Below are 18,884 nucleotides of genomic sequence, written 5' to 3' on the forward strand. Positions count from 1 at the left end.
TTTGGTGGTTAGGATGTGTCATATCTGTATCTTTATCTATATCTTTTTCTATATCTTTATATATCTCTGTCTCCATCCCTGCAAATAGAGGCAAATAGAGACAGCGTTACTTCTTGCATTCTGATTTGGATGTCTTCTATTTCATTATCTTACCTAGGCTCTGGATAGGGTTTCTAGTACTATGTTGAATAAAAGTGAGAGTGGCATCCTTGTCTTTTCCTAATCTAAGAGGAAAAGCTCTCAGCTTTTCACCATTGTGTATGATGAGTACCATTGACTTTGAGGCTTATGTTTAATTACAGGTTTAACCTAAGCCGAATCAAAGTTTTGGAGCTTATAACAGTGTTAGTCCCTACTTTACTGGAAGTGAGTTCGGACTAGATAGCAATTCACATTCTTTCCCAAGCTAAATATCTGTGATTCTGTGTGACAGTCCCCTTAGCTCTGTTTTTGTAGAGTTTGTAAGTGCAAAGGAGCCCCCCCCCAAAAAAAAGTTTTGAGAGGTTATTTTGGGATCTGAACCAGAGCATCCTTGGATCTCAGGTACATGGAGGGCTCCTAGAGGTCATCCATGTGTCAGTCCCCCACAGTATTGCCAGCAGGTGACTACCCACACTTGACCACCTCCTGGAGCAGGAGAGCTCATTCTGTACTGACACGGATGCTGTCAACCTCCCACTGAACCATCCAGAAGTTTTCTAAAACATATTTTAAGTGCATGGAGTTCCTGCCCCGGGCTTTGGTAATGATGGTCCACAGGGGACCTGGTTCTCCATGCCTCATCATGATGGAGTCATGGAATGAGCTGGCATTGAGCACCGGGGTTAGTCAAAGCTCTGTAGGTAAGTGTGCTTCAAGCCTGAAAAAGGCCTCATTGGGCAAAACACCTTGATCTGTAGCATGCATCAGTGCCCCATTCATGTGTCCACCCAGAACAAAATCCCGTTTCTGCGTGGTATTGTTAACCTGGAAAACACAGCTTTCGGAAAGCAATTTTGTATCCTGCAACTTTACTGAATTCATTTATTAACTCTGACACTTTTTTGGTGGTTAGGTTGTGTCATATCTATATCTATATATCTATATATCTATATATCTATATATCTATATATCTATATATCTATATATCTATATATCTATATATCTCTGTCTCCATCCCTGCAAGTAGAGGCAAATAGAGACAGTGTTACTTCTTGCAAGCTGCACTTCCAGGCGGGCCTGATTCACATTGCACCGCTGGAATTCACTTCTTATTTTTTGCCTGTAAAATTTGGCTTTTACCTGCAAACCTTCATTGTTCATTTGCATGTCTCATTTTACAGCCCTGCCTATTGAATGTTTTGTGCTTTCCTTGACATTGTAACAAACTCTTAGTTGACACAGTTTGCTTGCAAATTAAAGAATCAGCTGTATTTTTAAGTCACTTTGTGATGAGTAAATCATGCCAACTGCATGTTCTCCCTTTTTTTGTTGAGGTACTTAGAGTTGCTCTTGACATTCTAAAGTCAGAGTATGCCAATTTCAGATGTCGCTACTGCTGCAACTTTAAGAAGGAGCAAAGCGGTGACATTGGCTGGAGCACGGGCTTCTCCCACAGTGTCAGAAAAAGATCACTGAGGAATACGTAAGATTGGAAATCCTGGCTTGATGAATTAGTTATTTCAATCTGTTCTGGTCCTGAGAAGTGATCAGACACCTTGACAAGTTTATCCTTTGTAGAGCTGGGGTGGGGGGGAACCTCGAGAGAGTGGTAGGAATGTATAGTTCAGAAATGGGGAGAAAACAACTGTAATATTTCAGGGATTAAAAATACTAAATCTATAGATTATCTGCCTCAGATCCTTCTTGGAAAGAAACGGTAGGTAAATACTTCATGTTGCATATTTAAACACAAGTAACATATAGAGGAAACGGTCGTGTTGGTAGGACCTGCGCCGTGTGAGGGGTGCTGCTCGGCTGTTTGTCACTGCCGAATCACGCCTGAGCGGACCAGTGCTGATGCCTCTTAAACATACTTAGGACTGTATGTGCTTTGATTGCTAGATCTGGAAAGTGCTGGTACTGTCGTTATTTTTTCAGAATAATAGTGTGATGTCGCATCTTCTCCAGTTGTGGGTTATTGCAGACTTCCCCTTGCTCCCTTGTTCCTAACAGAATTCTGATTCTGTGCAGGCCTCCACCCTCTCCCTTCCTCCATGGTCCTCTGCCAGGAAGAAGGTGAATCCCAGTTGGTGTCACTCAATCACTGTGGTCCATTCCCGGTGCCAGTGATGAGTTTGCACGTGGGCCCGTGACACTGTTCTGGCAGTTAGATATTAGGGGAAGTCCGCTGGAGGTTTTCTGGGAAGGCCTTCCTTGCTTTCAGTAGAAATGTGCAGGACTGTCCCTTCCCCCTCTGCAGGTTGCCCAGTGTGACAGTGACGCCTGAGAGTGTGGCCACCATCTTAAAACCGTGGGGGGACAGGACAAAGACAGGATGGCAGAGTCCAGAGATGGAAAGATCCTGGCTTCCTGATGATGCTTTTGGGGTGCTGAATTAACTAATCTCAGAGCCGCCATTCCTCACACCATGACTCATGGTGTGAGAATATGGATGAGTCCCTTTGCGTTAGCGAGGGTTTTCTGTGACCTGCAGCCAAGCCACCTTCATAGATGAATAAATAATTTAAGATAAAATAAAAAATAAAACTCTAAAAGAACAAAGGTTATCACAACCACGACTCATGTATATCATATCTAAGAGTGACATTTTAAAAAGTGTGATGAGATTTTTCGCCGAATGCAGTTTGTCATAAATGTGTGTGTTTATTCATCACTGCCTACAGAGGGAGCCCCCATGAAGAGGACCGGTGTCATTTAGTGCTAGTGGCAGGTTCCAGTGAGGATATTGGTTTGACTGCTTTCACAGAAGTGAAATAACAATGATTTTTAAAAGGTTGTGAGATGGCTTCTTCTCTCCCAAAACAGTTTGGACTGGTAGACAGTCAAGGAAATGGGTAGTCTGCCCCATGAGGTCATTCAGGGTTCTTCTCTGTTATCCACTAGGATGTTGTCTCCACGGGCATCAAGAAAGCTGGTTTACCACCACGCCAGTGATTCGGAGCATGGGAAATGACGAAGCAGACAGGTCAGAATGAATGAGATAGGGCAGACAGCCTTCTTTTGACCCAGAGTTGCATATAATAACTTCCAGTCACAACTCATTGGCTCAGACTTGATCACGTGGCAACAACCAGTTGCAAGGGACTCTGGGAAATATCATCTCTAGCTGGGTGGCTGTGTATGTAGCTAAAACCAAGAGGATTCCCTTAGGAAGAAGAAAGGGCAAGTAGACACTGGGAGACAGGAGTTCCTGCCACATAGTATGTCCTCTGCAGTGGAGAGGCAGCACGTAACAAGGAGAGCGTGCTGGGTACCGCTCTGATTGTGAAGCAAGGATTGGGGTCACAAGAGCCAGTCTCCCTGAGCAGCCTGGAGCCTTTGCCAGTTCTGACCTGTCCCAGCCTCTCCTGGTCAACCACAGGACTTGAATCAGGTGATGTTTGAAACCTCTCCTGACTCTGACCTTCTCTGGCAGGGTCCCGTAGCCGCCTGTTTCTAGAGTGGGGGCAGAGATGAAGGCGAAGCAGGGTGAGTACCTCATAGGTGGTGGGTATTAAGACTGTAGGCGAAGTCACTGCTAACTTAGTTGGCGTTTATTAGGAACCAGGTAGTGTGCTGGGTCCCTCACACCTGGTAACCTCACTGTCCCTAACACAACACGTGAGGTGGAGCCTGTGGTTGTTCCCGTTTCATCGATGGGGAAACTGTGGCTCCAGAAGGGTTCAAGAAAGGCTCTAGACCTAGCCAACCGATCCCTGAGCCCACAAGCTTAACTACGTGTTGTGGGAAGGGCTGGGACATGAGGTGGGATTTGTGGGGTGCGGCCAGATCACAGCAAACCATGCAAGGAGGGCCAACGAGCCTTGGGCCTGATGTTACCCTTTATCCTGGGCCACTTTGGGGATCAATCTGCAGCATTGAGTGCCCCCCACACTGTTACCCAGAGCCAGGAGATGGCTGCTGCCACTCCTGTCACATCTAGGCTTGACGTTGTCATAGCTTACATCACCTTTCACTACCCCAGGGGAGAAGACAGGCTGTCCTTTAGGAGGAGAGTGCCCTGGTGAGAGAGGAGCTGTGGGAGGGTCAGCCGTGGGGCAAAGTGCAGAATGTGCAAGGGGAGACACACCACGCACCCAGTAGACGTCCTTTAAGCCGTCGCCAGGTGAGAGGAGCACAAGGCCTCTGGCCTGCTCCTGTCCTGTATTCCCAGAGGAGGCTGGGGCTGGGAAGACACAGAACCCTGGCCCCAGAAAATGAGGGTCAGGAAGCCTGCCTGTCCCTTCAGCGGGCACTGATCGGTGGCCTGGATCCTGGGATCACATTCCTGCTCCGACCTGGAAGTCAGTGGCCTTGTGTGCAGAGGGGGCTCCAGGGGGAGTGGGCATCAGTGCATGTATTGTCTGGTGTCCTTGGTAATAGGACTCCTTGGGGTCATCAGGTAGGCTGGCCTGGGTGGGGGGCGTGAGACCCTTTCCCCGGGCACAGCAGCCTCACCGCACGTGCAGCTGTGTGTGGTGCCTGGACTAACCCACCTCCCTTCTGTGGTTCCTGACACACACAAGCAGGGCAGCACCGCCCCCCCATCGCCCCCCAACAGCCAGTCCAGTGCTGTCTCTTTGGTGCTGTCTCTTTGGTTCATTCTGGTTTCCTCAAATGCAATCATAAATGTACCAGCTCCAGCCTGCTCTTCAAGACTGAGCTCCAGCGGAGCCTCTTCCAAGAAAGCCATCCTCCCTCTCTGGGCTGAGATGGGTCTCCTCCTCCTCCCACTCCCGCTTCTGCCTCATGGCACCGGTTTCATATGGTGTAATGGTCTTCTTACTCGTTGTTCCACTGACCAGACTATGAGCTTCCTTTCTTTTTTTTTTTAACTTTTTTTTTTTTTAAAGATTTTATTTATTTATTTACTTATTTGACAGAGAGAAAGACAGCCAGCGAGAGAGGGAACACAAGCAGGGGGAGTGGGAGAGGAAGAAGCAGGCTCATAGCAGAGGAGCCTGATGTGGGGCTCGATCCCATAACGCCAGGATCACGCCCTGAGCCGAAGGCAGACGCTTAATGACTGCGCCACCCAGGCGCCCCCTTTTTTTTTTTTTTTTTAAGATTTTATTTTATTTTATTTGACAGAGAGAGACAGCCAGCGAGAGAGGGAACACAAGCAGGGGGAGTGGGAGAGGAAGAAGCAGGCTCCCAGCGGAGGAGCCTGATGTGGGACTCGATCCCAGAACGCCGGGATCACGCCCTGAGCCGAAGGCAGACGCTTAACCGCTGTGCCACCCAGGCGCCCCACAGGCGCCCCTTTTTTTTAACTTTTAACTTCAACATACACAAAAGCAAAGAGGATCGCGTACTATATCCTCGAGAATCCATCAACCAGTTGTCAGTTTTGCCAGCAATTGTCAGCATTTTGCCAGTCTTGATTTGTTAATTCCTCTTCAGCCTGCCCCCCCCCCCGAATATTTTAAAGCAATTCCTGGATCTTCTCTCATTCTCCTGTATATACTTTTGTACATTTCAGCAGTGAGCTTCAAGATGGCGGAACTGTGTCCTGTCTCCCGTGTTCTGTGTCCACAGCACTGCGGACGATACCTGACACATACTGGATCTTGAGAAATAATGTTGTTTTGAATCGATTGATTGACTAGATGAGTGAATTGGTTTCAACCTTTAGAACTGAGCATGCATACTAGCTGGAATTTGAGGAACTGGAATGTGAATAATTGCTAGGAACCCACAGCCTCCTTGGGGATTTTCTAGGAGGTTCTGAAATTTGTCCACCATCAGACTTTAAGGTTGGTGTATTTTTAGCCAAGCATCTTTGATTTTGCAATTAACCTCTACGTTGAGGTGACGTTGGATAGAGAGGAATATTAAGATGTAGCTTTTACCTTTGCTTGGTTCATATTTAGTTCACAATTATAGCCTTGGGGTTTTGTTTTTTTTTTAATTATAATACTGTATTTACTTAGGCCAAAGTGATTAAGACCTAAAATATCAAAGTATAGAATACATCTAAAGCATTTTCTTTAATAACATCTTTCTATTCCTGGTAATGGTATTTTAACTACACAAATAAGAGATAATTAAATACACATTTTTCTTTCAAGCAGTTGTGGTTATGTTTAAAACCCTAAATTCTGTACACTTTGAAGGGGACCCTGAAACCAGAGTCATTAGACGTGGCATTTCCCACTCTTACGAGGTAAAAATCATACCAGGGCTTGGGCTTTTGGAAATTTCTGGGGGTAGAATGGTAGTTTGTAAAAATGCCTTTGACGTGTTCCTTTTTCCTCTTAATTCAGAAATTGTACTTACTGTAATATAATGGGAAGTACCTATCAACTAGTCCTTTTTTCAAAATTATGTTTTGAAATATTTCCTTTCTCCATTCAAGTCTGCTGTAAAGTTAAAGTTGGCTGGGGTTTCTGTTTATTTTTTGCTGTTTCATCAGGAATTCAGAGTAATAATTCTATTTCTGGATTTAAGATATTTTTACTGTGTGGGTTTAGCACAGGGACTAAGGCTGTGCCCAGTAGACATCTGATGACTACTAGTCACTGTTGCATGTTCAGCCCGGAACATAAAACAGTTGTTTCTGCAGAAGTATTTATAGGAGTCAGATTGGGTCGTGATGCCATACTGAGTCTAGAGCGCCTTTTCCTTGGAAGGTGGTGGGACATGAGAGACGTCAGAGGACAAGGAGATGTGAGGGCTGTGCTGAAGCAGGTCATAATCCCAGCATCTCACCCTGCTGCTCTAGCAGTGACCCTTCCCATGCACTTTATTTTCTGGGCTGTGACTGAGCAGGCTCTGGGGTTTCTACTGTGGACCCAGAGACCTGGCCGTCACTTGGCATGACTTGCACAAGTGGGATGGAGTGTCCAGAGGAGCCGTAGTAGACCCCAGAGCGTGCACCTGAGCCCCCGTGGAAGGAATATGCGGGAAGATGCCCGGAAGAAACCCACGGATTGCATGACTTCTTGAGTGGCTGCACGAGCCTCCTCCCTACGGATGGAAAAGAGAATGGGCCAGAGCTCGGGCCACAGAGACAGAGCCCATTGGCTGGTAATCCTTGTCTTCCTAGGATGGGGCCCAACAGAAGCTGACACAGATGTTCCAGGCTGGAAAACCTGTGGTGGTGGCAGGGGATGAGTCAGCCAAGGGAAGACTCACCATGGTGGGGGCAGTCGGGAACAAGGCTGCAAGCGTGGCTGCCTGCCCTGACGGCTGGGGCTGACGAGTAGAGAAGTGGCCAGTAGCCAGTGGCCAGGATTTGGAAGAGGAGCCACAGCATGGGGAAGAAGCGGTTGCTCGGGGGAAAGGGCAAGTCTTTGTGTCTAGATGATGGTGCAAGGATCTGTGTGATTCCTCCAGAGCTGGGCAAACACAGTGTTTGCCTGTGGCTGCTGCTGTTCTCTTCTCTGCCTTCCTGCTCTCTCATTTTCTTATTCCCACTCTCATTTAAAGATCGAGACCCTGGACTCAGAGAAATGAAGTTAGTTAGTTGTCAGAGGGGCACACAGAAACCAAGCAGCAGAGCAGAGAATTGGCCCAGATCTGCTGGTCTCTGGAGCCGCCTCTTTGCCACCACGTCAGGGCTCCTCTGTCTCTCGTGCTGAGGAAGTGTCTCTGCCGAAGGCATCTTTTCTTTGACCCATGCACCCCAGGTCCCACCAGCATGTACTTGGGTGCACACACACGTTGGGGTCCTAGCTCCAGCTGCAAACACAAATGTCTTCAAATCCATGTGAATTTTAGATACCATGTTTATTTAGCCATTAAAAAAAATAAAGAACAAAGCATGACCTTCCTTTCCAAGTTTTCTAGGAAAATAGGCTCCAGAAGAAGGCGTGTGTTTTTCCTGGGGCTTGAGGTCACCACCCCGTCCAGGCTCTGTGCACACCCCCGGGGCCGTGATCACAGGCCGGTCCCCAGCACAAGTGGAAAGAATGAGACTATGACTACATCCCTGGCATGTGGTATTTGGTGGTGCCAAAGGAGGGTCAGAAGGGGGAGGGTGCAGAAATCCTGAGAGTATTAAGGGGAAGAGGGTGGGTGTTCCCAGATTAAAGCCTGTGTCAAATGAAAAGCTGCAGGCATGTAGAGATGTCAATAGCCTAAAAACTAGAAGCAGTCAGGCAGGCACACCATCCCCGCCATCTGGTTAACCCAACACATCCCCAGTATTTTAAATCTGGAACTAAGTATAGCTCCTTTCCAAAAAAAGCACTCAGTTTATTAAGGAATGTGGAAAAGTAGAGCTTTGCGTGTGCTTTCTGTAGATGATGGTGCAGAGCTCTAGACGCTAGCTTAGGAATTCCTCGTAAAGATGCGAGCCATTTCTTTGTTGTATCAGTTAGCTTTTGTTTCGTACGAAGCTCCCTTAACTTAGCGGCTTAAAACAGCAACCATCATACTTGCTTGTGATCTGTGGGTTGGCCGCAGTTCTTTTAAGTCTGGGCCAACTTTCCTGGTCCCATCTGCTGGTGGCGTGGCCGGGCTGGAATGGTCGGGGACAGCCTTTCTCACACGTGTGGTGATGGGTGGGCTTTGACTCCGTGTGACCTCTCATCCTCTACCAGCTAGCCCGCGCATCTTTTCCGTGGTGGTTCTAGCGTCCCAAAAGCAGCGAAGGAGGACAGGCCCCAATGCATAAGTACCTTTCAAGCCTCTGCTTGTAGCTCAGTTACTCTTGTCCCCATTGGCCAAAGTCAATACCATGTCTAAGCTTAGAGTGCATGTGGGAGGAAACTACACAGGCCATGGATACAGAAAGGCTACAGATCCACCCTGCGATAAGCCTGACGTCTAACTCAGTAAGTAGTAGTTGTTTCCACCTAATGCCCACCAGAAGACACTGCACAGTCTTGTGGTTCATCCTCGTGTAAAAAGACAGTGTCAGGTAAAACCATAGGCAGAATACTTAGTCGTCATTCTGGTGGCCTCACCTGCCCTAAGTGTGGTGGAAAATCCCCCAAGAGGCTGGGGTCAGGAGTAGTTGAAGAGCCAGACCCGGCCCAGCACGGTTGGTAAGACCCACCACTCCCACAGCCAAATGCAGAGCAACCAAGTGGCAGATCTGATCTCTGAGGCACAGAAGCAAAGGATACCACTGGGCTTAGAAGTCGGAGGTGGGTGATTTCCCAAGAAATGGGTGGATGACAATCCCAAGATTGTTTTCCATGCCCAGAGGGAGAGAGGCTGAAGACAGCATTGAGCTGGACCTACAGAGGGAGAGGAGAGCAACACTTGTGAACCTTCAGTACTCACATACCTGGAGGAACCAACAAACAGGTGAGGAAACTCTTCCTGTCTCCCGGAAGGAAGGAAGAAACAGCAAAGTGAACCAAGAGAAGATGAGGAGGGAATAATGCTAGTAACAACCGTTGTCTTTTGAATATCTGTTGTATGCTGGGGATTGTACATAGACTTTTAGTCCTCACAACCTCCTGAGGTGATTACCCCCAATTCACAGATGAGGAAACTGAGTCTCAGAGAGATTAAGAACTTGGCCTGTGTCACTAAGCTCAGTGTTCTGGCCCAGGTCTGTCTGGCTCCGAAGGGCTGCTCCTGTCTTTCCCCAGCATGCTGCTGATGTGGTCCACAAGAAAGAGCATCTTCAGGCAGCGAGGGCTGCAGAGGCCTCCTAACGGGAGAGTTCTCAAAGACCCCAAAGCCATCTCCCAGGCAGGAGCGCTGGAGATGTTCATGGAAAGGACAAGATGGCAGCCTCAGAAGGTGGCATGGTGACAGAAGGGTGAGGAAGGCATAAAGAAAAACCCCAGCATATTTATTGTCAGGAGTACAGAGATACCCCATAGAAGGCATATCCTCTGAACCTCCCCCCATTCTGTGATCCAGTCTCCACCCACACACCCCACTCACCCTCCCCAAATTAAAAGGGTCACCTTATAAGAGGGTTATTGATAAAGTAGAATAAATTCAATCAGGAATGACCGAGATAATGAGAGGGTTCTGAAACCCACAGGCTATTTAGCGAGGAGCTGTCGGCCGTCTTTGAGTACCTAAGGAAGATGGCACGCGCCAGGAGCTAACTTGCTCTGTGTTCATCCACAACTTGCAGCTAGATCAGCGCGCAGACCTGCTGAGGAGACCACAACACGTAAAAACGAACTGTAAAGGCACAGAGATCTTGTCTTGTATCTTGTCACTACAGCTTAATAAACTGTGCTCTTAAGTTTTGCTTTTCTGCCTGCATATTAGAAACGCAGGTGTCTGCCCTGCAGAGCATGAAAGAGGTTGTGTCAAGGTCCCCACATGGTGCTCTGTGAATGGAAACCTAGGGAACGATGGTTTTGAGCAGTTAGAAGTCCCTGGTCCCTGGAGAAGCAGAGCAAAGGTACAGGGCTGCCAAGGGGAGGTGCCAGGGTAGCCGAGTGGGGTATGTTTTGAAAACACTGTGGCCAGTGTTCGCAGGTGAATGTTGTCGCCTTCCATGCACATCCCCTGGGGAGCTGGGCCAGGCAGTAGAGGCTGTCTAGGGTGGAGGACAGAAACTGTGACTCGGATTTTATTTAGGTTGTTTTCCTATGGGAAGGTTTGCTGTTGAACCATCGGATGAGCATTACCAAGGACACCCCCAAGGTCAAGGTGGCCCAGAGCTACCCACGCTTAACACTTTGTGTCTGGGATTGGGTTTATCGGCATCAAGGGTTCAGCTTCACTGTTAGCACGGAAGGGACGACCCGCGGTGCCACAGTCAGGCGGACCCATGCTCTGTCTCAAACTGTGACCTCAGCCTCCTTGGGGGTTCAGTGTAGAAGCCACTGTCCCTTACCAAGCGCAGATTCTCCTGAGCTGCTTTCAGATCTGTGTGTCTTTTCAAATACTCTCAACTTATGAAGAATTTGAATTTTGGAAACAAAACATTTATTTGGGGTCCCAAATACATTAGGTCCTAGGTGGGATCAGCCAGCACGGTATGCTGTCTTAGCCAGGACGCTAGAGAGCTTGCGAGGCTAGTGAGTCCCCTCAGGGCAAAGAGGGGGTGTCCACAGGAGCAGTTACAGGCCATCTGGGGACACTAGGCACTGGTCCTTGCTTAGGGGTGGTGACTAAAGGGACAGAAGCAGTGATTATTTGAAGGTATAAAATTGGAATCTGTTTGTCAACAGGTGCGGGCTGCCAATGTACAGGCTCCATTGTGAGGTACAGGTGTATTTTTGTTAGTCTTTTAGCAAATCTTACCTTTTTGTAGACAGTCTGACAAATCCCTCTAAAGGAGCGGTTCTCAAACTCCCTTGCAGGGTCCTTGCTGGGGCTCGGGGCTGGGAAATAAGAGACTCCGGGGCTCTGGATCCTGCTTCATTCCCTACGGATAGGCTTTTGTAAGAAAAAAAAATAAAAAATAGATGATATAAGATAGAATTCACATACCATCCAGTTCACCCAAAGTGCATAATTCAATAGCTTTAAAATATTTATTTATTTATTTATTTGGGGGAGAGAGAGTGCTTGCACGAGTGCGTGCGCGCGCGCGCACACACACACACACACACACAAGGGGGGAAGGGGAAGAGGGAAAGGGAGAGACAATCCCAAACAGACTCCTTGCTGAGCTCCAAGCCTAAAGTGGAACTCCGTCTCACGACCCTGAGATCATGACCTGAGGCGAAATCAAGAGTCAGGCGCTTACCCGACTGAGCCCACCTGGGTGCCCCTCAATAGCTTTTGGTATATGTATTCACAAAGTTGTGTAGCCCCGACCTCACCATGTGAACAAATGAGCTTTTGTCTGATTGTGTCTGTTCGGGCTCTGAAGGAGATTGTATTTGAAGGAGGAAAAGATGTTGCCGCTAAAATTGGGTTTGAAATTATTGTTGTCCTGTTACTGTAACAGGTTGGACCTTTTCTGAGGAATGTGGTTTTCAAGTTCTATTTCAAACCCCAGAGAGAACCAGGAGAGAAACTCGATAACTAAGACTGATGGGTTATACCCTCGAGCCGCCGTTCACTTTGCTCACAAAAGGCCCTCATTCAGCATTTTTGAAAGTCTTTTTGCACAGCTCTAACATGGTTAGAGGAAATTAGAATGGGTACAGTGGGGCTGCAGGAAGAAGACCGGTGGACACGGCAGAAATAGGGTCACCAGTCCAGATGGGAGAAGGTTTTCAGTTAGCAGATGGGGCCACTGAGCGTAGGGACACATCCTCTGGCATCCTCCAGCCATCCCTAAAGGCATTATTATGGGACACATGGCAGTGATTGGCGTTCAGGTTAATGATTAAAATTTTAGGAGACCAGAATCATATCAGCAAAATATTCACCAAAAAAGGTTGAAGATCTAGAAGTCGGTGGTCAGAATGGGCTGAGCATGACCTGGTCCGTAAAGACTTGCTTGTCTGGCACACGGCAGGTGCTCGATAAAGCTCCTTATGTGTTTCTTTGGAAAGGTCCTGCTGGCATGTGTCTCATTCTGTGCTGATGTCATAAACGAAGCATTCGAGAACTGGTTTCCTCTCATTAATTCGAAGGGAGCATTCTCGGCTGGGCTCATCTGGGGGCAGAGACATAACCCACTATTGTTCTGCAACTAGGATTCACGCTTCCTGCTGGAGGACTGGGCTAATTGGATTATTTTCAGTTGACAAACTTGGTTTTCCACCTCGGAACACATGTTTATTGCCTCTGTTTTGTTCGCAGGGCGTGTTCCCGACTGGAGGTGAAACCATGAAGAGCAAATAGAACAAATAAGAATGCTTTTCCGCAGCCGCTTCTTGCTGCTGCTGGCCCTGGCCGCACTGCTGGCCTTCGTGAGCCTCAGCCTGCAGTTCTGTGAGTATCGCCCGCTGCTGCTGCGTCCTCTTCTGAGATAGAGGGCCCTTGTGGGGAGGAAACAAGTAGGCCCAAAGCCTTTGTTTTTCAAATGAGCAGTGCCGTTTAAAACAACGGAGTCTTTTTATTATTGGTACTGATGGTGGACGGTTGTGAGTACAAATCCTAAACTGCTGAGCTGTGTCCTGAGTGTCTTTGTCAGCCCTGAGGAACAAAAGTGCTCGCTAGGCCTCAGGAGATGTTTTTGGCTTCTGTGTAGATTCCTGAACTGCCCAGTTATTCCCAGATTCTTAGATTCCCAAGAGGCCAACGTGAGCCGGGGTGTTTAGCCTGCTGGTTGGTTCCTTGAGGGTTGGTTGTCTTTTTTTTTTTTTTTTTAAAGATTTTATTTATTTATTTGACAGAGAGAGACAGCCAGAGAGAGGGGGAACACAAGCAGGGGGAGTAGGAGAGGAAGAAGCAGGCTCCCAGCGGAGGAGCCTGATGCGGGGCTGGATCCCATAACGCCAGGATCACGCCCTGAGCCGAAGGCAGACGGTTAACGACTGAGCCACCCAGGCGCCCCGAGGGTTGGGTGTCTGTTTCCTGTTCAGTGAGCTCTGGGGCTGTGATTGTTGGGGAGGGCACGGAATTAGGTACTAAATTCAGTTTCCTAGGCAGCAGAGACCATGCACAGGGCATCTCGCGTGGACATGGCCGGATGAAGCCAGTCCACGGATCTCACCACCCAGCACTTTGTCCTTCACTGGGCGCCTGTGCTCAGTTTCAGGCCCAAAGCTGCGTACCCCACTGCTCCCCCCAAGAGTGGCCATCCTCAAACACAGATCTGGCCCCAGTACCTCCTTGGTTGTAACCTTTCAGGGGTGGCCCATGGTGTCCAAGAGGCTCTTTTTGCTCCAGTGGCCCCCTCTCACACTGAATTGCTTGCCATTCCTTACACATTTACCCTGTTCTCTGTGCCCAGATCCCACCAGCCCCTCTGCCTGGAGCGCCATCCTCCTCACGTCCTTGCCTCCACATGATTCACTCAGTCCTTTTCTTCTCTCGGAACCTTCCAGGACTCTCCCCCTCCCTTCAGCCAGGTCTGATGCTGCTGTGATGTACTTCCAGGATGCCCCCTAAACCTGTTCCTCTCCTCGCGCTGACCGTCCGGTATTCTAATGTTCAGTTCTTGTGTCTCTGAGAGCCGGGACCGCGTCCTGTTTCCCTCTATACCCCACAAACTGCACTGCTAACCACACAGTAGGTGTTTCATGACAGTTTGTTAAATGAATGAATGGATCTACACCTGCTCTGAAAAGGAGGCCGACCCGCTTCGCTCTCCTTCTGGTGCTGTATCCTCGAAGCTGAGAATGCCTGTACGGCGCTGGGAATTGTGTTTTGGCTGTCACCTGCCTTCCCTCCATTTTCCCACCGCACCCTGATGGATGGGAGATAGGTGGTTGGCGCCCATCATTGCCTAGGATGGCTCAGTGAGGAGGTGGCGTTTCTGTCGCAGTTTGAGTGATGGCAAGAAGAGCAGGTGGCTCGGCAAGTGGGATGTTCTGAGTGCGCTGAGGAATGTGGGAAGGACTTGGCATTTGGAATAAGTGGTTTGAAGAGAAGAGGCTTTGAGCAAGTTTCCCCTGATAGACCTCCAGTTTGTGACCTACTCCACACGCACATCTGGTACACGTGACAGTCTGTTTCTAATACTAAAGACAATTAGAAATACTCCTTTTATCCTTCCAGAATAGGAAACGAGGCCGAGAGTAGGTGGGCATAGGAAGTTTAAAGATACTCCAGATGGTTAATGAGCCATAAAATACGAATCCTTTCCAAAAAGTGTGTTAGGACTCTCAGTAGTTTCATTGTTCATAACTTTTCATTAAAAATTTTCCATCCTTTGGTTGGGGAGGTAGGAGGTTACAGTCAAGCTTGAGTTTTTATTCTGTGAAGCTGACAGGATCTGAGACGCGAATGTGGGTTACTTGTGTTTGCTGCGTTTCTCTTGCATGAGGTGGTTTCCACGTCACTGAATTGGCCAGTGTGTTTTGCTTATATAACTCTTCTGAAAGTACCTTCTGTTTTAGGAGAGCCAATTTGCAGCCATACTTTTTTTTAAGGAAAATTTTGCAGGGTAAATGAGCCTGCCTGGGTTGGAGCTCTTTATTCTTGGATACGTTGGAGTTCGGAAGGATATTAAGATATGGATGTCCTTACTGCTCTTCTGCTTCTAGGTAAACTGTAACTTTGGGACTTACCCATTTCTGTAGACAAGGAGTTTAATTGCTTTATTTATTTAATTGCGTTGTGGGTTGTTGGTTATTATGGTGTAAGAAACTGCACTAATTGGTAATACAAAAGTATACGTTTAACTAACATTTGTGTTTTCATCCTTACCCTAAAATATATGGACTTTTTTTTTTCATCATTGCTTCTGACTAATTTTTTAATAAATACCAGATTAGCACATATAATTATTTGAGGTAATATATGTGAGGCGATGAAATATCACTTGGTTTTTCTCAGGCTTTAAGTGAACCAGTATAGTTTTATTTGCTTTCTGCAATGGTCATCTATTTTATTTTGTCTTGTTGGCTCTTTCTGTTGTTTTGAATACGAGAAAGTTATGACCCGGGTTACAATTTAAAAATCAGGTTGTTGAAGCATTTCTTCCTTTCCTACAGAAAGTGGGTCTGCGAACCCAGATATATTTATTAAGTGCTTATGCATGTCGGCATTTTTCTACAGTGTCGGGGTGGAGGTGGATGGAAAGGATATAAAAAAGGTTAAGATACGGTTCACAGTTTCTCAAAATATGTTTATTTTAAATTTAATGGCTTGCTTTAGGCTAACAACCTTTAATGAAAATCATTCATTTTGTATTTTCAAGTCCTGGATATTTTTGAGTTTGGAAATAGGGAGACTCTGAAATTCCTGATGTTTGAATTGTCGAAGGGAACAAGTAAGACGTACCTCTGTTTAGTTATTCTAGTTAAAATGTGTACGAGTATAAAAATTACTTCTCAGATTAAGGGACTGCTTTAGTGCAACAGGGCAAAGACCGCCAGTATGTAAAGACTTGTTTAGTTCTATTTCTGCTTTTTCTGCTCTTCTGTAATCGTCCATTTTCCTCCTTCAACACAGCCTTTCCTTAATTCTTATTTTATGCTCATTTCGCCATGTTCCAACCGGCATTCCCAAAATGGCAGCGCGGCAGGAGCGCGCAGGCTCTGCAATGACAGCCTTGGATTTGAATGCCACTTGGCAGCCATGTGCCCTTGGGCAAGGCGGGCCTCTCAGAGCCTCTGTTTCTTCTTCTATAAAATGGAATTAGTTGTGGCTGCTGCACCGTTGGTGGGAGAACAGAGACCTTGTGGGAGAGCCCTTGGCTTGTGGAAGCATAGTCAAGGTAAAGCTTTTAAGCAATAGCACAGAGTCCCGTCACCGGGTGCGGTCTTCAGAAACCAGGGCTCTCGGGGTCCCAAAGGCTGCCAAGGCTTGTGTTCCTTCAGCCACTTGTCAGGGAGGCGGCTTCCGAAATAATTAGACTCTTACTTGGTTTTGATCAGAGTTCATTGGCCATGATAGTGGGCATGTGGCACTCGCTCTGGGGGTGGTTTGCCTGGGCAGGGCCCCAGTTGACCAGAGCAGCTTCTGAGGAAAATACCGAAGATGGACTGGAGGTTCAGATCTCCAAGTGGAAAAGGGAAGGTTACCCCACAGCAGTGAAAGCCAGGGTTGTCTTCAGTATCTGAAGAGCCCTTTCTGCAAGAGTCAGACTTGTTCTCTGTGGCCCAGGTGACCATGGGACACGTTCCAGTGAAGCATAAGGTGGAACGTCCTAAAAGTCAGCGTCGTGCAGAGGTGGAATGCGTGGGGTGCAAACTCCGGAGCGTTGCTCCGTGAAGAGGAGAATGTTAGGCAGGTCATCGGGCCTGATTCCATTTAAAGTCTCTTTAAACTCGGAGGGTTTAGGATTTTATCTTTTCTTGTTGATCCAGCACCATGAATATATACAGCTTTGTCTGTAGCAAATGTTCCTTGAGTTTCCACCATAGGTTAGGTCCTGGTCTGGGAGCTTAATCCCTCAAGCTCAATCCCACAGGAGCTGTCTGTCCTACTGGGAGAAAGTCATGCACAGACACTTGGAATACAGTGTGCGATGTGCTAGGACAGGTAAGAGGTGATAGCATGTAAGGTGGGGGTGGGGGGAAGAACACGGCTCTAAGAAAAAGCCAGACTGCCTGGATTGAGTCCCTGTCCTGCCACTTACCAGTTAGGTGACCTCGGCCATGTTATTTACCCTCTCCCTGCCTCAGTTTCCTCATCTGTAGAATGGGGATAACTATCATCCCAGTTTCATGGGGTTAGTAAAGGAATCAGTGAGCTCATATTTTAAGACACTTAGAACAGTGCCTGGCACATAGTGATCACTGTATGTGTGTTTGTTAAATAAAATGAATTAGAGATCATTTACAGCAGGGTGATATGGGAGGACAGAGGACAAGAAGCTAATCCAGTCTGGGAATTCAGGGAAGACTCCCCAGCAGAGGTGACACCTGAGCTTCATCCCTGAGGGGTGAGTAGTTGGCCATGGAGGAAGGTGGGAGGGGCATGCCTGCAGATGGAAGTGGGTGTGCAAAGACAGAGTGAAAGAGAGTAGGACCGGGTTGGTCACCCGTGGGTAGCTAATAAGTTGGACACACGTTGGGGCCACCTCCATCACTACGTTATATCCTGAAGGCTGTGGGGGGGGGGGCACTGGAAGCAGGGAACACACCAGGAGAGTGATGGCTTGGAAAGACCACAGTCCAGGATAGTGTTTGCCCAGGTGTGGTCTCCTGAGCACCTTGAGCAGAGAGGCTCTGGAAACTTGTAAAGAATGCATGTTCCACAACCAAAAAAGAGCACATTTTGTGCCCCTCCCTACAGAATCAGAATTTTGGCAGGCGTGGGACCCAGAAATCTACACTTTGACACCCTCTCTGGGTGAGTCTAATAAGCACAAATCCTGGGCACTCCCTGTTCAGGGGCTGATGGGAGGGTGAAGCTGGGTGGCAACTCAGGCAGTTTTGCCTCCATCAGAGGCTGAAGGAGCACCTTGAAGGCATTGGCCCTGGAATAAGAAGCAAAGCCAAAGTGGCAGGCGATGCCGTGGGACTTTGAACTAATTGGGTGGTAGAGGGGGCCAGGGTGTGGAGAGAAGGGGAAGACCCCACCATGACACACAGGAGTATGGCTCGGGTAGTTCAGTAGATGCCTCATTCACTCAGGCAATTTGTGTGTTCATTCCCATAAACGTCTCCTCTCCACCAGGGTTAAGTACGCCAAAGGCTAAAGAAAATGCCCAGAACGTGGACTGGGAGGTAACCATGTGGGGCTGGTGGCTCCCCGGGTCTGGCTAAGGCCCAGGCAAGTGGGCAAGCTGCGTGTGGAGCAGGACGAGGAGTTGGAGGTGTTGATGAGGTACCAGAGGGCCAGCTGGGTACCGTGTCTTTCTGGAATGTGGTTTCAGGATCTGAGCCTAAGAGGGACCCTGTCTGGAGGCCCTGCTGGGGGACTTCGTGTTCGCTGTTCGTGAAGTTGTGACCTGAGGAGACAAGGTCTCCCAGGAGCATGTGGAAGCCTCTCCAGACTGACGGTTTTATTTGGCCCAACCAGTGTTTTCACGTTTTTACGTTTATTTATGAATGTTTTAGAACTTAGATTGTTTCATATAAACTTCCAGCCCCTCTTTAAAAAAACAAAAAAAACAGACTGTCCAGCAAGCTGAGAACCATGGTGTCTTTCAGGGACAGTGGCTGGAGCCAGCAGCTGACTACTGGCCACCCCCCTGGTGGGGACTGCAAGCTCTTCCTTTCTCCGTGGTCTGCACTTGCGGAACTCTGTCACCTTGGGAGTTTGTGCCCTGTGGTACAGGTAGGAGGAAGGAAGGACAGGGCAAAGATGAGATCTGGGCAGACGAGGAAGGGAGGCCATGAAGGAGACAGAATGGCAGC

At 48.0% G+C, this 18,884-nt stretch overlaps 1 protein-coding gene across 5 annotated transcripts in view; it reads left to right on the forward strand.

Moving 5' to 3' along the window:
* Positions 1–18,884, forward strand: part of PXYLP1 (2-phosphoxylose phosphatase 1) — a 68,356-nt gene that overhangs the window by 22,518 nt on the left and 26,954 nt on the right. For 2 of the 5 annotated variants that reach the window (XM_045791885.2, XM_087870234.1), the window contains exon 3: positions 12,769–12,900. In XM_045791885.2, coding sequence (XP_045647841.1) covers positions 12,822–12,900 — 79 coding nt within the window. In that variant the 5' untranslated portion in view covers positions 12,769–12,821. Of the gene's footprint in view, positions 1–1,735; positions 3,128–3,577; positions 3,631–12,768; positions 12,901–12,940; positions 15,120–18,884 lie in introns of those variants that run through there. The other 3 variants (XM_087870236.1, XM_087870235.1, XM_045791887.2) reach the window with 3 other exon arrangements.

The sequence above is a fragment of the Ursus americanus genome, chromosome 20 (assembly GCF_024610735.1).
Source record: "Ursus americanus isolate L20-20 chromosome 20, mUrsAme1.1.p, whole genome shotgun sequence".
NCBI lineage: Eukaryota > Metazoa > Chordata > Mammalia > Carnivora > Ursidae > Ursus > Ursus americanus.